At 41.7% G+C, this 19,337-nt stretch overlaps 2 protein-coding genes and 1 long non-coding RNA gene across 9 annotated transcripts in view; 2 read left to right on the top strand and 1 right to left on the bottom strand.

The window, feature by feature from the left end:
- TUT7 (terminal uridylyl transferase 7) overlaps positions 1-9,364 on the top strand; it is a 44,460-nt gene extending 35,096 nt beyond the window's left edge. For 4 of the 7 annotated variants that reach the window (XM_080371080.1, XM_080371079.1, XM_080371078.1 and 1 more), the window contains exons 25-27: positions 4,853-5,178; positions 7,001-7,077; positions 7,249-8,017. In XM_080371080.1, coding sequence (XP_080227206.1) covers positions 4,853-5,178; positions 7,001-7,077; positions 7,249-7,443 — 598 coding nt within the window. In that variant the 3' untranslated portion in view covers positions 7,444-8,017. Of the gene's footprint in view, positions 1-1,925; positions 4,021-4,833; positions 5,179-7,000; positions 7,078-7,248; positions 8,018-8,433 lie in introns of those variants that run through there. The other 3 variants (XM_080371084.1, XM_080371082.1, XM_080371083.1) reach the window with 3 other exon arrangements.
- LOC308056167 lies at positions 8,686-12,269 on the bottom strand. The gene is made up of 2 exons (XR_013924731.1): positions 11,742-12,269; positions 8,686-11,473 (listed from the first exon to the last, which is right to left on the bottom strand). It is a non-coding gene; the product is annotated as an uncharacterized lncRNA (long non-coding RNA).
- Positions 12,270-12,422: 153 nt separating this feature from the next.
- Positions 12,423-19,287, top strand: ISCA1 (iron-sulfur cluster assembly 1). The gene is made up of 4 exons (XM_080371114.1): positions 12,423-12,647; positions 14,244-14,297; positions 16,001-16,106; positions 18,853-19,287. The coding sequence occupies exons 1-4, from the start codon at positions 12,567-12,569 to the stop codon at positions 18,999-19,001; spliced, it is 390 nt and encodes a 129-aa protein (XP_080227240.1). The 5' UTR covers positions 12,423-12,566; the 3' UTR covers positions 19,002-19,287.
- Positions 19,288-19,337: the final 50 nt, after the last annotated feature.

Below are 19,337 nucleotides of genomic sequence, written 5' to 3'. Positions count from 1 at the left end.
ACAATTCTGTATCAGAAGAAAAACCCCTCCTAACTTCTTGTTAGAGGTACTACCTTAGAGAACACTATAGCATATAGGTTCTCTGGTTTCCACTTTTTCCAACCCTGCAATAGCTTTCGCTTATGTCTTACGGGCAGACGCCTAGGCTTCCACTTCCACAAGGATCCTTTTAGTCCAACCCTGCGCAGCTTTCACCGCGTCTGACAGGCAGACTTACTCAGTGGGACTCAAACACACTGATGGGTCTCCAACCCACTCCTTACCATACACTTATTATAGTGGGACTCCTACCCACTCCTTTAGTGCACTTGCTTTAGTGGGACTCCAACCCACTTACTACAATTACAAAAAGAAGTGTCTTACCAAAATCCAGGGAACGTCGCGAAGAGCCTTAAGGATCGGGGATCGATGGGTGTCCCCGAGAAATCCTCGGTGCCGGCTGGAACTGATCAGGTCCCCGACTCCTCCGGTCCCCTTCAGTGAGGTCCCATCTGGGTCACCAAACTGTTACCGAAATCTCGGAATGAAGAACTTATCGACACCAATGTGATGTAGATAAGCAGACACTTCTTTATTAACGGCCGGGTGCGTGAGTGAGTCCTCTCACGATCAACGCACACCATGGTTCAAAATCATACACCTTATATAGAACTCATTCATACATATTCATTAAATATTCCTGCATAATCATAAGATTTCCCATAAATCATTAACATACTCTCCTCCCATATCCGATTCTGCGCAGTAAAGCTTAGAAAGGTCCGGAAATGGGTCTGGGGTATGATTTGGGTAGGTGGTATATGAGTCGGTGGTCGCGATCTCCCCCTGCCGGAATTACCTTTCACTTAAGGTAACTGTTTCTTGGCCGGCAACTATGGGTTGCTTCACTCGACTCTCCCCAGTTCACATTAATGCTCATTTTGACATTTTAGTACATTCTCCTAGGTTACATATAAACAATCATCTCAAACCTTAAGTCTGTTATCTAAGTTCTAAACATTCCTACTAGGTGATTCTGACCAATACCTCCGGCCTTGGTACGGGGCTGTACAGAGGATTTTTATAGCAGCTTTTACTATGGAAGTTTCATTAAAATATATTTCTTATCCTTCTATATTTCTATTACATGATTGATTTTATAAAATCAAATAATCAATCCATCAAAGTCAATCAATCTTAACTTATTAGCAAATCTATAACACCAGACCATAAATGCCTTACAGGTTAAGACCACTGATACATTTGAGTCCTTTGCCCAGCCACTGCAATAGGTGATGCTATCAGTGGAGGGCATCCGTCCCCTATGCTCTGCATCATGTTAATTGTTGTCTAGACAAGCTCAAGCACATTACTTTCAGCTAACTGATTGCCACTTTATGGTCCTGATTTCCAGGCCCCCTCCTGTATCGCCCCCTTCTTGTTTTTGAGCAATCCAACATGCGTTCTCGTTGTAAGCATTGAAACAAACAAGGAACACATAATACTAAAACCAACAATACTGTCAATACCATCAATGCGCCTTTGATTATATTTTGTAAGCAGCCCCCTAACCCAAGGCTTGAAAGCCAGTCCGTTAACCCGTTCTCAATCTTTATGGTCTGTACATTTTTTCTTAACTCAGCGAGCTGCTTATGAATAGAGTTAGAGTGATCAGTCAAATTCATGCAACACTTTCCTTAGTGCTGTTCACTATAGGCTACTCTCTACTGTTCATGCTGCTTCCTTCTAGAGGCGAGAACACGTTCCTCCTTTGTTTCTGTCTCATCCTAGTTTCTTCTCATACTCCCTCAAAATTATTTACCTCTTTGCTGCAGGATCTCAGCTGCACTTCATCAAAGCAAGCCAAAACTGCACATCAATGTCAAAACACCCCACTGTCTCTGTTCTGTATAATTTTACAATTTCCCCTTTCTGTTTTTGAACAGCTAGTACCCGGTTTGCCATGTTCTGCAGGGCCCTTGCAAACGTGACAGCAACTAAGGTAACAGCAAACATACAATACTGCCGATTGAGTGAATGGATGCCAAAAAGGCTGAAATTTTCTCAGATTTTGGTTAACATGTTGCTGCAATGCGGCGCCTAAAATCCACGCAGCACATACCATCAGAATCCTCACAGCCATGTCCTTGAACCAACAACAAAAAGCAGTGGCAATTTTGACCCACATTCTTAACTGCCTACCAAACAAGGTGATTTAACTCTTTAATGCTTTCCCTGCTGTTACTCTGGGTAAGAGTAGAACCGCTGCAATACGTTCCCATCATAGCCTCCTACTACATTAGCATCTACAGAAAGACAATTATCGACATTCAAAGTGTAAACAATATCATCTTCTTTTGGATTAACATTATACATAGGTGGAAGGGCACACCAAACAAGAACTGCTTCAGTCAAAAAGTTCGAAACATAGCATGCCTTCTCTGAACATACCTCTGGGGTCATTCCCTTCATTCCCTCTCTTTTTTATGCAAAAAGAAACACTTTTACCATAACAGAGAAGCTCCTATTTACATCTCTGAGCCCAGTTTGGACACAAACCGCAGCTGTATGCGCCACCAGGCTCAGGGCAGGAATCATTCATGCAGTTACAATGCTTTATATCTCTACAAGCGTGCAGACACCTATTAAACACTAGATAACCATGTTTATCTTTCCTATTCTCCTGCACGATACCTAGTTGTTCTCTCATTATGAATCCTCCCTTCCCGCACTGCTTTGCTTAACTCTTTAACAGCCTCGTATTGCACAGGCTGCCACTCTGCAGGTTGATTTGTCTGACAAAATACTGAACATGCCATAGCGACTCCCAAAACCCCTCACTTAAGTGCTTCCCACTTGGATTCCTGCCACCAATCCCTCAGACTCCCTTTCACCCTCCCCAAAAATACAATCAATGCATCGGGAGAGACGAGGGGGTGGGGGAAAGGTCTAGCTCCTTTTCCAGATCTATAGGACCTGGATCAAAAGGTTTATCGGTGTCAATGAAATCATTTTCCGAGTTGTCCTGTTCCCATGCTTGGTCCTGTGTTGCGAGGGTCGCTGCAATCAGTGACAGAAGCTTTGGGGGCAGAGGAGGTGTGGACGGAATCGCCATCGCTGACTGTGTCTTGAGAAGAGTCGCGCTGTCGGTGGAATTTACAGCCTCCTCTGGTTTTGCGCCGTTAGTAGAATTAGTCCACCCTTGGCAAAGAGTAGTCAGAATTTGCCACCAAGATGTTAAGTGTATTCCCGACACGGAGTTCCCCTCCACGGCAGCATCATACAACTTTCTGTTGACCACTTTCATTTCTTTCAAAGTCTCTATAAAGTTTCTTGACTGCTCGCCTGTCTCAATGAGTACAGGTTTCTAAAGCTTCTTAAAACTTCTTCAAATATTTAAAATCTCTAAAGTTTCTTGGCTGCTCACCAGTCTCGATGAATACAGGTGTTATCCTCAGGGTTTAGGTTGTCCGCCTGGTCCAGCCAGCCAGACGATCGTTCAGCCAAGACGTCTCCTCTGGAACGCAGCCCTCTTCCACGAGCTGTCTTTTTTATCAACCAGTTCTGTCCTTATTCTTCCAAGGCTTCGGAACACCACCATAGGGGTCACCGTTTGAGGAGACTGAGGCACGGACTCCCTGATCTGACTAGAAGATCCTTTATGAGTCCATAAACGTCTCTTTCTGGGGACGAAGCCCGATTCCCCGTTACGGATTTCCCACAGCTCACCTCTCAACTCCGGAGGGATTTCAGGCCGGCTCCTGCTTCCTTTCAGCAGATCATTCAAAGTTCTGTGGGACTCGCTGCAAGTCGCTCAGACAGGCGATTCGAGAGCCCTTCACGTTAGATCCTTAAACGCATCACGTCGGGGTCACCAATTTGCGGCGAATGAAGAGACGGGACGCAGCTTGATGCAAGCAAATGTCAATTTATTATACAGAAGCACGAGTTTATATACACTTTCAGAAGCTGCGCGTTTTAAACAGATTGGTTCTTGAAGCTAAGCACTGCATACTAGGCAACCCCTGATTGGTGGTTAACCAATTAACAGCAATTAGCCACCAATTAACAGCAAGATGTTACCTTTCCTTGGCGCCATCGGCCCCCACTTCCCTATGCTCTGTATCATGTTAATTGTTGTCTAGACAAGCTCGAGCACATTCCCCTCAGCTAACTGATTGCCACTCTATGGTCCTGATTTCCAGGCCCCCTCCTGCATGAGTCGTTTTCATTGCTATCAGCGCTGCATCTGACTGACCGAAGGAACCTTAGTATCATCTTCAGACTTGGAGGTTTTACTGATGTCTCCTCCTCTAGGTCATGTATAAAAAGAAGTTAGATAAAACCAGTCCAGCAGTGGTAGCCGTTTCTCCACTGCTAGATCTTTAAGTCGTGTATAACGTTAGAAGCTTTTCGCAGTAGAAGAGACTTTTAGAAATACTGTGAATATACACAGTTTCAGAAGGAAGAGACTGAGTTCTGACTGAATTGTACAAGTAGAAAAAAACCCCAGAACTATAGCCCTATTTTTTATTATTATTTTATTAGCATTTTGCTTGGGTTTTCTTTTCTTCCACTGTCTTTGCAACTCTAGCACCCAGAGTTTCTGTTGTGTTTCTATTTTTTGAGATATAATTATTAGAATTTAGGGCTCTATTGTGATCTTATCATGAAGTTAAATTGTTAGGTATGTTACATCAGTGTAGCAGTGTTTGGTAGGAGAGTCAAAGTACATTAATTCACTTTAACTCATTGAAGAAATACATGAAATGCATGTATTGTCTGTAGACAACACTGGTTTTGCATGGGTTTTTTTCCCACTATGCATGTATGTAAAACCTATCAATTCTGTAGCATTTTTCTGCTCCTGCAGGCTAAGACAGAATCATGATTATGAAGACAGCAAAAACCAGAGGTACACAGAAAACAAGGAGAAAAGAAGCAAAGAGGACAAAGAAACACAAAATAAAACAACAGAAAAGGAAAGCTCAATCAAGGAGGGAAAGTTGCATCTATGTACACCTCAGAAGAAGAAACTAGCAAGGGTAATAGCAGAAACTGGAAGAGAAAAGACTCCCAAGCATTCAGCAGAGAAGTGGAAGCACCTGGAAGACAGAGACTTAAAAGAAAAACGTTGTTTTATCTGTGGAAGAGAAGGTCATATTAAAAAGGAATGCCCACAGTATAAAGGAGCTACAGGTATGAAAGTGGTTAAGCTGAGTAGCTTAAGCAGAGCTTATGTTTTCTGGTATTTTTAAGAGAGCTAACTGATGGGTAAGGGTTTTGCTTTGAATGGCACGACGTAAATGCTGTCTTTGTTTTTACATGTAGTTGCATTTAGCCAGTTTTCCCTTCATCCTCACCTATCTTTCAGAACTTTGCTGTATCCCAAGATACTAGAGATGGTTTCTCTTAGCAGATAAAATGCTTGCAATAGAAAGACTATGAGTGTCTAATACTTTGAAATTGCTTCCATTGTCCTCACTATATAAGAGTTTGCTAACGTTTCAAACTACAGCTTCTCTTTCAGGACATCATAAGTGCAACAAAAGCTACCCTTGTGGCTCTTCACAACACGTAAACCAGAATTATTCCATAATAATCAAGTCACTATGAAAGTGAACAGATTGCTCGGATATAATATCATGAAGGAAATAAAACAATGTTCCTGCCAGCTCAGCAGTCAGAGATATACAATAATTTGTCTTACTTTGCATGAAGTCAGTTTGCAACTTTGACTTTAAAAAAAAAACCAAGCCTACCACAATGCCCCCAAATTCAGATCCTGACTAACAGATCTGAACAGAATAATGAAGTAGTTGCTTAGCAGTATCTAAGTCATTCTTCACATAAGACAGATCTCATCATCTGTGTTGTAAAGGAAAATTATTCTAAGATAAAACTGAGACTCTTTAAGACAGTCAATAGTACTTTTATTTGGCATCCAAAGGAACAAAGTATTATTGTTTCTCTGTAGGTAAACCTAGGAGCATTTAAATTCATGCTGGGAAAATTTGCTTTACAGGTTACTCATGACTTGACCTCTTAAAAGTAACAAATACAAATCCTTTTTATAAATGTAATTTCAAGCCAGCTCTTCTCTACTAGTAAAAATGTTCTGTCCAGTTAGATCAGGAGACTCTCCTTAATCAGATGTAATAAGTGGAAGACTGTGCTTACAAAGACTCCCACAAAGGAAGTGGAAGGACAATGGTGTAAATGTATTTGGAAGTGTTCTTAGCTTGTCAGACAACTAGAATTGTTGGGTGGACAGAAAAGGTGTTTAAAAACTGAAGCCACATTTTATTCAGCTTCTGACCTTTTGAAGGTGTGTGTCAAGTCTAAATTTAACCTTTGATCTTTGACTTTGTCTCTTTGAGGTTTTCTAGCATTCCATTTGCCATGATACTGAGTTGGCTAAGGTGGAGTATGCCTGACTTTTGCAGTCAGTGACATTATAACATTCATCATACGAGAGCTATGCTGAGGCTGTACAGTACATATGTCTAAAATCATGATTTCTGGAGTAGGTATTTTTGTCTATTATCTGTGTTTTGGGAATTATGGTATTTTAATTCAAAGAGTATTGGTGTTGGCAGGGCTTTGTCTCGTTTTTTTGCTTGCTCAGTGCCTGGTGTTCTCTCTAGTTGAATAGAGGATAATGAACAACTGGATCTAAGAGATCAGACTTTGTTCTTTGGTGTGCTACATCTGGTGAGACTATGGACAATTCACTTATCACCATACCTTCATTCACCCTCTGAAGATCCCTGTCTCCCCCTGATTCTGGAGGAGGATACACAGCTTTATTGTAGGTTCCTAACTTCCATGCTTAACTATGGATGCATCACACCTCATTGTGGCAGTTTTCCATGTTATAAAATTGAGGAAAAAAAGTGTCCTACTTTCTATGTATTCCTAAGGTAGATTGCAAATATTTTGTTATTTTTATACCTTATGATACCTGAAGTGGAAGCTAGTTTCAAATTAGAAAATCTTTGTTATATTATGATCTTTATAGGTGGTTCAAAACCGGAAGTGTTGTGTGGATCCCCTTCTTTACCCAGTGCTGCCAAACATGCTGTTAGATTAAATCAGGTAAACACCAAGTGTCCCCTTCCTTTGATCTTTTTGTTTTAAAATATTCTAAAGTCCAATTAAAGTAATTAAAAATAGCTTTACTTAAGCTTTCAAGGACAACCTTTTTATTTTATTGTGGAATGACATAATTAAATTCTGTTGGTTCATCAGTGTTTGTGTTGTTTATAGGGAGTGATTTTACATGAAGAAAAAAATAAACAAAAAGGAAAAGTATTTTTGAGTCCCCAGCCAGGTCTGTATATCTTTGTTTCAATTCAGAAATTCTGTGTAAAAGCATGGATTTTTCACTTGCTTTCTTCGTCAGTCCTTATAGAAAATCTACTTAATTCGGTGACCACAGCAGGAGTCTGGACAGGTTGCTAGATAATTCTGAAGTGCAGCCACATTGGTGGGTTTTCTTACTGTAAAAGCATGCAATTTTTCAGTTTTGTTTTGGATGCAAAACCTAGGCATGTCAGTTCTGGGCATTTTTTCTTTACTCCGGTAGGTTTATTTTGCAGAAGGATATGGTAGGTTTCTATCACTTTCTCGCCTGTTTGGGCATACATGGGGTTTGTTTCTTCAGGGACAACATGTTGCTCAGGGTGGCTGTCCAGAACTTTCCACATGATCAACTGAGGGGAGACTATCAAAATACATCCTTGGTCTGAGCTGCCAAAATGCAAGGAAGTTAAAATTACACTTACAAATAATAGTCAGATGATAATACAAAGGACTTCATGTACTTTTTCTGGATCAGAGATGTTTTGTGAGAGATACGTGGTTACAAATACAGGTTCCTTACAGTAATTTCACACACTTATTAACGGATATGATGAAGGTTTTAAAATAACCTGTTTTTTTAATTACTTTGAGTTTCTAGTGCCACTCTGCAAACCTTTTAGCAGCTTGGGTTTTTTCAGTATGTGTGTGTGTGTGTGTGTATATATATATATATGTGTGTGTGTGTGTGTGTAGATATATATATATATAAAAATATCTTACAGGACACCAGAAGGGGGACTTAAGTAGCCTTTACAAACTTTGGAATACTATCTCAAATTAATTTCTGTTTTTACTGTAAGGCTTTTCCAAATCTAAATTTGGGAATTTTAAACACAAAGTCATTTGTTATCAGGTGTTTAGTTGAAAAAAAATGCCACCTCTCAATTTTGTGTTTTAATATTGCCTACTGTCCTTCAGTTTTTAATGATCTAAAGTTGATCTTGTGTGTGCCACCTTTATAGTTTGACTGAACAGTAGTTTTCTTCTGGCCAATTGTTTCAGTTGTTTTATATCTTGTCTTTTGTGTGTTGCTTTGTTTTTTAAACCTTTATTAAAGTGCGATGCTTTCTTTCTCCCAGTCTTAGGCAGCCTTTCCAATAAATACATGACTCAGGGAAAAGCCTCACAGAAGAGGACCCAACAAGAATCTTGAGGAATATTAAGCACTGTTAAATTGCAATACAGGCACTTCATTCATTTAAAAAAATTTATTTAGCTAAAGCATCTGGATTCACAGGACAGCAGCATAGACAACCTTCGACTTAACTACGTTGTGTTTTATTTTAGATTGCTAGTACAAGCAACTGTGTCTTTTTCTTACAAACAGAAAAGGGCAGGTACTGAAAATGAACTGTTTTCATGGTTTTGTTGTTCCAGCTGACCATTCTAAAATGCACTAAAATTGTGTGCAAGCCAAATACATTATATTTTCTTCAAACATTGATTTTTTGAAGGCGCAAATAATATTTATTTATGTAGATTGTTTACCTTAATCCTTGTGTAAACGTGTTCTAAATGTTTGTAGACTGCCACATTATTTTTTTTATGTAGAGAACTGAAAACTTAGACACTAGTAAACATATGTAAAACAATCTTTGGACAAGCAGTGCCATTGATTTCTTGGGTTTTTTTCTGTTTGTGATTTTATGGGAGTTCATTTGCTGCTGTGCTTGTGTACAAGAAGAAAGACTAAAAAACAGGTCAGTCCTGTTTGCTGCTGCTAAGAATTTTTTTCAAGGCCTTTGGGGATACAAACAAAAATGCTTTAAGGAGTAGAGGTATTATATTTGGCAACTAGGAAAATATATGTCAATTTTCATAAAATGTGCACAGGATCCTTGTACCAGCCAAGAATTTACTTAGTACTATTAATTTGAGCTTCACCTGAAGTCCTTCTGGCGCTGGTAATGTACTGTCTTATTTTGTTCAGGAAAGAATTAGTTACATGGTAAAGCTGAAACCACTGTTATTTATGACTTTGAAATAAATTGTAAAAATAAATAAATCGGACTTAAGTGTCTCTATTTCTTCTTAGGTTGTAATTTCAGGATTCTGGACTTAAATGTAAAATTAATGGTAACCTATTAGAATTACCTGGTTATAGACATGTCAGGTTTAATTTTTTCCTTACCCATCTATTTTTCTTAAAGTTGAAAGCTAGAATTGCCAAAGTGGTCTTAAGGAACTGGGATTCCGACTCCTGTTTTTGGTTTTCATCCATCTGTAGCCATCCATTTGTAAACTTTTAGATCAGCAACTTTCACAAATAATTTCTTTTGTATTCTTTCCTCAACATTTGCAAAGTAGTAGCAAGCAACAAACAGAAAATAATTCCAGCGTTGTCTTTATAGCATATATCATCATATGAAACAAAGTCAGTTTTTCCCTCAGAAATAATTTAATTATTGTAATTTTTCGTATCGCAAAATAAAAGTCTGGCTGACATGTCTTCTGTATGCCTTATTTGGCCCTCTCTTCAGTTACTTTTCAGTTTTGCTGATAGGAATGAAGCGTGTTAGCCTCTAAGGGACTTGGGCATAATCTCAAAGACTGAGGCTATTTAAAAAAAAAAAAAAAATCAGATTTATGCCTGCTCATCCAATTCAGTTTGTGGTAGTTTGTAGTTTAGCGGTGAAGTTTTCAGCTGTGAAACTTCTAAACTCATATCTGAATGAAAATTCATTCTGTAGATCCTCCAGGCTTCTCACTTCGGAGCTGCTTCTTCCTTATGCAACCACAAATTCTATATAGTTACAAGTATCTCATAGCCCTAAAATAAACCTCCCCTAATTTGGGATATGTATCACAGGCATTAAACCACTAACACATCCTTTGCTTTAAAAGTAGTTAAAGCACAGTCATAACTAACAGAATGGTATGACACAGAAGGAACGCAGTTGAGGAGGCATATATACCTGCTGGATGAAGTTGTAAAATTTAGGAAATTGATTAGAAATTAAAATTTAAGAAAACTGAGTTGTTCTTAACAATTCTTAGATCCTATTTGCCTTACAGGAGTATACTCAAGGGAGCAGCCTTCCACATGCAAAGAAAAACTCTAAAAGGATACACTGCATCAAGTTTCTAGAAGAACTGTATCAAAAATCACAGTAAAAATTTAAAATAATAGTTTACAACTGAATTCATACTAATAAGATGTAATAATAAATACTAATAAACTAATAGTTTAAAAGGCCTCTACTAAACTACCTGCATACTCAGTCCCTGTAATGACACAGAGAGACACTGTTATAGGACTGTTTATTTGTACTGCTTTATTTTAAAAAAAGTGCTATTGCCATATTTCACGGGAATCTCATGCTTTTGATGTCCCCATTTCCAAAGTTGGAAAATGTTTTGTGCTATGAGTAGTTAGTAATCAGTGCTGAAAAATGGAGAAGGACAAAGTTTTTTCAGGTATGCGGCACAGCTGTCTGAGATGACTTAATCTCAAGTTAGCTATATAACTAACTGCTAGATTAATAACACTCATCATCTCCCCTAATTTAATTGTTCTGGTGAGATTTGTTTCATAGCTGTATTTAAAACCAGTTTCTCATCCATTAGAAATTTTATTTAAATGTATTTAATACACATTGTTTCTTTTATAACCCTTCTCACATTTTTGTAAGAACTGCAGAAGCCATATAAAAAATTATCTTCATTATTAACTTTTCTGGGCTTAAAATAGCTGCTTAGAATGGGAGCTTGCTAGCAAAGAGTATTTTTTTCCTATACTGATAACTTTATCAATAATATCTCTTGTTATTCACTATTTAGATTTTAATACTGACTTTTGCTTTTCTTTTGGTAATATACCGAAGAGGCAAAGCACCTTAGAAAACCTGTTGTTTTAGCCCGTGCTGAGTCTTTCATGCTGAGATTCAGTGACAGTGACACAGTGACAGGTGACAGTGATGGTTGGAAGCATCCTAAGGAAGTGCAAGAAGGCAAAACTCTTCATGCCTGCATGGCAGACTGATGAAGACAGATAGTAGCTGCATTCATACCTAAGCTTCCCTCCTCCAAGGATACGGTGACTTCAGCTTCAGGCTGACGGTGTATTCAGGCCCCCATGACCCATAAGCGGGTGTGTTTTAGCTGAGGGTGTGCGCCCAAGTTGCACATACTGTGTGTGAAAGACACATTTTGCATAGCTGAAGAAAACTTTTTTTTCATGCAGTTGCTATATTTACATTTGAGGTCGAAGTACTGTGCCTCATTAAAGAGTAGTGAGTAATCTACATAATTATCTATGTAAAAAATACTCCCCCCTGCTCATGTACTGTTGAGCTCTTCAAAGCTGCTAAGCCCAGACTCGTCCAGGTGTAGTGACGAGGTGTGGACGTGTTGCTTGTGCTTGGACTTTGTCCGCACTGGTTCAAGGTATTATCTACCCTACGCTGTCGGAGGAAATGGAAAACGAGGACTAGTTCTCCTTCTGGCGCAGGCGCCACGCAGTTCCAAGGCGCGGGATGAGCCCTCCCGTGCCAGGGCTGCCCCGCGCGCGCCCCGCGGCTGCCACCAGCGGTGCGGGCAGGGCCGCGCAGCTCCCGCACTTCCCAGCCGCCCTCCCGCCGTGGCTGCGCACCGGGCGGGCGTCCCCCGACCGCCACACCGCCCGTCACCCGGCCCCGGCCGCAGCCCGGAGGGAGGAGGGGGGCGCGGGCGGCTGGGCGGCCGTTCGCGGTGCGGTGCCCGCGGCAGCCCGCACCGGCCGCCGCCTCCGCGTTCGCTGCGGGGTCTGTCCGACCCGGCTCCCCCACGCGTGGGTTCTGCCCGCCGTGCCACCGCTTCCCGCCGGATCGCCTCACGCAAGGCCGGTTTGTACGCGGCCGCCTGTGTGACCGTCAGCCCGCGCTCCCTCTGCCGGTGTTTCTCGTGGCGGGGACTACGTGGCTCGCGGGCCCGCGCGCACCCGCAGACAGCCGGGGGGGGCTGACGGGCGGGGCCTCCGCCCGCGGCTGCCCTGGCCGAGCCCGCCGCCGCCCGCTGCCAGCCGCCCCGCGGGGGCCGGGCCCCGCTCCCGCCGCTGGCGCCCGCAAGGCGAAGGCGCCGCTGCGCCCCCGGCGCCGGGAGGGGGGCGGGCCCGCCGCTGCCTGCCGAGCGCCACCCGCTGCGCAGCCCGAGCTGGCGCCGGAAGCGCGCGGGGCGCCGTGGCGTCACGGCGTGACGTCGGCGGTGCCCATGGCACAGGGTAGAGGACGCGGCGGAGGGGGGCGATGGCCTCGTCCGTGGTGAGGGCCACCGTGCGCGCCGTCAGCAAGCGGAAGATCCAGGCTACGCGCGCCGCCCTCACCCTGGTCAGTGGCGCCGCCGCGGGCGGGAGCGCCGGGCCCACCGCCCCCGGGACCGAGCGGGAGCGGGAGCTGCGCCACGGGCGGGCCGGGCCGCCGGGCCTCCGCCGGCCCTGCCACCCGCCCCGCGGCCGGCCGCCCCTGCGCTGCCGGTGACAGCGGGGCGGGGAAGGAGGACGGGCCGCCCAGCCTCTCTGCGCGGTCGGCGGCGCTGGCCGCCCGGCCCGGCGGCGGGCGAGGCGCCGCGGTGGCGGGGGTGGGACGCGGCCGGGGCGGTGCTGCGGGCGCGGCCCGGCGCCGTTAACCCTCGGAGGCTGCCGGCTGGGCGCTGCTGCGCTCGGTAGGGAGGGTCTGCGGGGGGCCGGATGGGTCCCCTTCCCCCGTGAGCTCACTGCGGGGGAAGCTGCTCCCGCCTCCGGACCGCGCCCGGGTGCGCCCTGTGCGGGCCCCGCTGCGCAGAGCGGGGCCGCGGCGGGAGGGAAGAAGCGGTCGCTTCGCGGGGTCCTTTTTGCACAGTCACCCGAAGAGCTGTATTTATCTAAAAAAAAAAAAAAAAAAATATTGCCTACAGAAGCTGACGAGTAGATGGTTTCCAAGGAGGCTTTGTATTCTTTTGTGGATTGAGGAAGCGTATTTGGCTCTGTGCCCTTTTGTTAATTGAGGAGGCGAATTGAGGCGAATTTGCGATTAGCGGCGGCACTGGGGAGGCCGTGCTGTGAGAGGGACATACTGCAGAGTGAAAAGTACGGTCAGTTCCCTGCAGGAACAGGGGCGGATGAAGTACTATAGGTCAGTCATTTGTCAGAGCAGGTGATTCCTGCTCGGTAGTGATTCTGTAACAAATTAAGAATAGTAGGTGTAATTAGAAAAGGTTTTCTACTGTAAGTCTGCTTGTGGTTTGCTTTGTGTACTTAATTCTGCTCATGGCCAGAACTTCACGTTGCTAATGGTTTTCCTCTTCTCAGTGTCTTAAAAACTTGTAAGGTTGCAATGGGATTTTTTATGTTTATGTTCCATTCTTGCATTTCTGCAGCAGCTAGATCTGTATGAACAGTGGAATTTATCTGCTGTAAAGTCACAGTTCCCCTCTGGGTTAGTGGGAAGAGAGGAGTAGGCCATAAACACTTCTATGCCTATTTGATTTTTGTCTGTAATGCGTGTGTGACAAAAATTTCACAAGAGCAGAACTATTAAATTGAATTCTAGTAGTGATTTGGGGGGGGGGGGGAACCCAACCAAACACCCTAATATTAAGGACTGCGGTTCTTGAACTATCTGTTTGCTGCAGCATGGGTGAGGAGGGGAGTGAAGAGATACCGTGTTCTGCCTGGATTAGATTTAATAATCGTCTGTTTTACAGCAGATAGAGCAGAGTGTGTATCTTCAGACGTTAGTTTCAAGTAGAACACAAGCTAGTCAGTACTGGCAGGTGGGTGACACTGAAGGAAACAAATGTAAACTGAGAACATTTGAGTGCATAGAGCTGGAACAGGAATTTTTTGTAATACAACTAAGTACTTTGCATGCTTCAGTACATGCAAGTGCCACTGCAAATAAACCAGAAAAACCCATTTCAAATTGATGTGTATTTTTGTTTTTCAGACCCCATCAGCTGTTCAGAAGATAAAACAGCTTCTTAAAGATAAACCTGAGCATGTAAGTATAAACAGGGCTAACCTGTAGGTTGTGCTAAGGTACTAGCACAGCTACTAATTGCAAAGCATTTCTGCCTAGCTTAGAAGTTTGAAATAAACACCGAGGCCTTTATTTGGAAGGGAATGCATAAGCTTGTTTATATACCAACCTCTGTTTTTTTATAAAATAAAAGGCAGGAAACAACTGACTGTAATGGTATTTCACGGTACAATGACTTTTGAGTTGGATAAAGTTAAAATCATAAGCTTCAAAATATTTTTAAGCTATATTTAAATGAAGCCTTTTAGTGTGGCATAGTGGTGACTTCTGGTAGGGGAAAGAGATCTTCAGCTGTTGATATTAAGATGCTATTAATGAAGTTCTTGTAGGAGTTCTTATTATGAAGTATATAATAATATAAAGTTAGATTCATACCCATTGGGAGACATTTCATTCTTGGGAAACTTGCCAGTGTATTTTTTTGAGTAATTGGCATTTTTCCAAATAACTGATTGAGCTTGTCATCTTTCTTCTTGCGGGAAAAACACTGAAGTCTTGCTTTCTAAATGTTATAAAAACAAGAATTAGATTTTCTTCTCTACAGTAACTACTATTTCAAGAACAATATTTGTCTTTTAACTTCCTTATGAGGCTCATTGTTTCTTTTGCTTCCTGCACATCTGCAACTAACTAGACTCTTTATTCTAATGTTTTAAAACCATCCTAAGTGAGCGTTAAGCCCACAGCTTAACTGGTCAGTCATCCCCTTGCTATAATGGTGTTTGGACCTTCTAACCCATTATTTGTAGCAGTTCCTGTAGAGAAAGGTATTTAGTCTGAAGAGATCAAAGGCTGTTTGTCTCAGATACCACTTGAAGACAAGTTACATGTTTTGATACATTTTTATTGTAACATTAATTATGGAGATGGACAATATAATTTTCATCTTCAGTTACGAAACATTGGTACGTGCAAAGTGGTACAGATACTTTTGAAAGATTGTTGTACACAGTTACCATTTTCTAAACACTTTCTCAGATCTTCACTTACACAGATGCTCTGTTAGACTTGTGGATACTGTGAGTGTCACAAACATTGACTAGGTTGGCTTTTAAGGTTGCAAAAAACAGCAAATAAACATACTTGATTTAAGAAGGAAATTGGTTTTTAAGTGAGACTGGCAGTAGAGGTAATGAAGGAGTCGAAGGACGCTTTTCAAAACTTTGAAGTAAGTTTTCTGGTAGTGTCTTTACAAGAGTTCTGTGAAAATCTAGTAACTGCCCTTGTCTTGGCCTCACAGCTTCATAGTTATGTTACTGTCAGTAATTTTAAGAAAAAATAAATATTGCATGAATTAACATCTGAGTAAACTTGAATTTGAAGTTACAAAAATAGCCATCTTTGAAATTGCACTAAACAAAATTTCAAAATAACATAATTCGTGAGACCAGACACGTACAGGAGTGCCAACAGTTTATTACTTCAAAACTTTAGCCTTACTTTAGGACTTGATCCACAGTAGCGAACAGCTGATGTTTCTTAAACCTTGGCAGTCAATTTTGTAAAAGGAAGAAAATGTTAGCTCTTAATCCATTAAGATAACTCTGCTTCGAGACAGTGGAGAACAACATATGTCAGCATTTTGTTGGTTTGCATACTTCTTATCTTGGTGTTCCAGAATAGGTTTTAAAAAAGTCATGAACGTGGTGGTGTTTTTTTTTCAGGTAGGCATGAAAGTGGGTGTTCGTACGAGAGGATGCAATGGACTTTCTTACACGTTAGAATATACAAAATCGAAAGGAGACTCTGATGAAGAAGTGGTTCAAGATGGTGAGTTTCTGATAACAGCAGAGCAAACTCCTCTGTGGTGGTGGGGAAGAATAACCTATTACAGGTTTGCCAAGGTACTGGTAAAGAGTAACAAGTCATCCTACTGTTCTTTTATGGGGATTGTGGTCACCTTAGTTTCTGTTTTGAAGTAACCAGTTAGTTAAAATCTGCAGCTTTGCGGTCTCTGTCTAGTCCATCATTCATGGCTTTGGAGGTAGCTAATAGCAGATATTTGGAAATACTGTATCAGCATACCTGAACCAAGGCTTGGCAAAGTAAAGATTTTATTTGCAAGGGATTTTCCCAGCTGTCTTCTCTAACTAGTCTTAGTCTTCATTGATTCATAATTTGGTTTTAACTTCTTTACACTTTTGACTTTTACATTGCTTTGTAACAATGGGTTCTGTGAGTATTTTAAAAATTGTTTTCTATGCTGGAATTTAATCTTTCTGCCTGACAACTTCATTGAGTATTCCATGATAGATCTATTGCTAAAGTTCCTGTCATGGTTGTAACTCCAGCTAGCAATTAAGCCCTACGCAGCCACTTGCTCACTCTCCCACTATGGGATGGGGGAAAAATCAACGGTAAAAGTGAGAAAACTCAAAGGATGAGATACAGACAGTTTAATAGGTAAAGCAAAAGCCACACACACAAGCAAAGCAGAACAAGGAATTCATTCACTGCTTCCCATGGGCAGGCAGGTGTTTGGCCAGCTCCAGGAAAGCCGGGCTCCACTATGTGTAACAATTACTTGGGAAGACAAATGCATAATGCCAGATGCCGCCCCCTCCCCCCCCCCCCCCCCCCCCCCCCCCCCCCGCTTCCTCCTTCTTTCCCCAGCTTATATACTTTGCATGACATCACATGGTACGGAATATCCCTTTGCTCAGCTAGAGTCAGCTGTCCTGGCTGTGTCCCCTGCCAACTGCTTGTGCTCCCCCAGCCTGCTGGCTGGTGGGGAGGGGTGAGGAGCAGAACAGCCCTGGCTCTGTGTAAGCGCTGCTCAGCGATAATGAAAATGTCCCTGTGTTCAGCACAAATCCAAAACATAGCCCTGTACTATTTATTCTGGAGAAAATTGACTATCCCAGTCAAAACCAGCACAGTTCTATACATTTTTCCAGTTTTTACGAAGATTTCTGTCAGTGGTCTTTTTGTCAAGTACAGATTTTTACAGAAGCATAATAGTGTTTGGTTTTGTTTCTTTTTCTAAAAGCTCCTAAAATTCCTTTGTGGGGGTATTTTTGGAGGTTTTAGACATTACTGAACTCCATTATGTTATGTTCAGGAATGTTACTTTTGATTTGTTGGCAAAGTTAGAGATTTAAATATAAGTGGGATATCACAGTTACTTTGTTACAGAAGCTATGTTGGTAGACAGAGCCCATCTTCCAGCTGTCTTCAAAATACCTGTGACCAACTCATAAATTTTGTTCTTTGACAGAGAATTAGTTAGAACTTAGAAAATTACTAAGTTGAACCAGATTGTGTGAGATAGGGACTGCCACCTAATTCTGCAGGTGCCTCTTGATTTCAAATTCAGCTGGTTTCTGTAGTTGCCTCTTATTGATTCAAGAGCTTCTCTAGCTTTACAGTGCTGAAACAACTGTTTTCAGAAGGCATTTCCTGGTTTGGGTCTTAAGGAAGATAAAAGTGGTTTCCCTCAGTCAGGTTGGAGACTTTTTAAGTTTCAAAGCCAGACAGTATTTCGAGCGTGCCTCTGTGCTTTCTGTTTTGCTTTGGTTGCTTCTAGACAGTTTTCCATTGAAGGCTCTGACTTCTAGCTCTGTATTGAGGGAGTCGGTGGCTTTGGATACCTGCAAAAATTTTCTGGCGTTTAGGCAGGAAGGACTGTTTCAAGGATCAGGTCCATGAACTTCCATTGTTTAACCTTCACTGTCAGTTACTGTCCAGATTGACCCCAAAAATGTGTAGATTCAACTCAGTTGCCCATAGACTTGAGTTGTGTTTTTCAATATCTACTATGTTGAGAAGCAGCTTTCCAGCAATCTTTCATATTACTTCTTGACTTCTTGTTGCTGTTTATTGATACAATTTTACATTTTTATTTTTATTAATTCTAGTCTGTGGACAGCTAAAGCAATCCATTCACACCTTTGTATCAGATCTGCAGTTTTGAAGTTCAGTAACTTTCCGGCAAGGAAGGTACTCTGTATACTTTAGAAAAGGGATCTCCTTCTAGTTCCTAAGATGAACTACTCATTCTTAATCCTTACAAGTTGTAGTATCTTTGAACATTCACACCTTTGCTTTATTATAGGATTCAGTATTGCTAGTAGTTAATGTAGACCTAGTTTTTTTGGCACAGTAAAAAAGTCATTTTGAGAGAGGAACATTTGCTTTTTCAAGGGTTTTAGGCATATTGTTGGATGTGCAGACTTCAAGAATGGCAGGAAATGGATTACTGACTAGTACATGGGAATTGTGAACGAATCGCAGATTCAGTATTTGTGTTCTACAGCTTATTTCCCTAGGTATTGTGTTTTTAAATAACCCCTCAAAAAATACATACATTGATGTGCACACAAAAACAGTTTTGTACTGTTGCTGGACTTTTGTAGGTGCAGTAAAAACAGCCCATGTTAGGCCAGGAAAACCAGGTTATACTGGTAGTCTTCATATTTAGCTTCTTGTATTTTTTTTATCACTCGTTGAAAGAGAATTTCAAAGTTGAGTTGTGGTTTTGCTTTATGTGATTTTTTTTTTCTTTGTTGTCTTCAAGGGGTTAGAGTGTTTATTGAGAAGAAGGCACAGCTGACACTTTTAGGAACTGAAATGGACTATGTAGAAGACAAACTGTCCAGTGAATTTGTCTTCAATAATCCAAACATCAAAGGAACATGTGGCTGTGGAGAAAGCTTTAACATCTGAAGTCTCAGGACTGTTTTTTTGACTTTGAACAACACAAAATACTTAACTATTGTGGCTTTCAGATGCAAATGCATTTTCTTTAGGTTCATACACTGCATAAAGTGTGGATACCATTAAGAAAAACAAAGCTAAATAATTTGGAAAATGCAAATTGTGTGTTAAATTATACCACTGATGTAGTTATGCTCTAATTTGTTATGAGTTGGGATCCAAAAGGTAAGAACAGGAAGTTCTGTAGTAACATCTCTGTACTTTCACATGCCAAGGAAATAAAATCTCACTGTTATTTTCCTTTGTCATTTTCTTTATTCACACTGCTCACAGTTCCCCATCTAA

Source organism: Falco punctatus, assembly GCF_963210335.1.
Source record: "Falco punctatus genome assembly, chromosome: Z".
NCBI lineage: Eukaryota > Metazoa > Chordata > Aves > Falconiformes > Falconidae > Falco > Falco punctatus.
The sequence above is the reverse complement of the archived record's forward strand: the minus strand, read 5'-3'. Positions and strand labels throughout refer to the sequence as shown.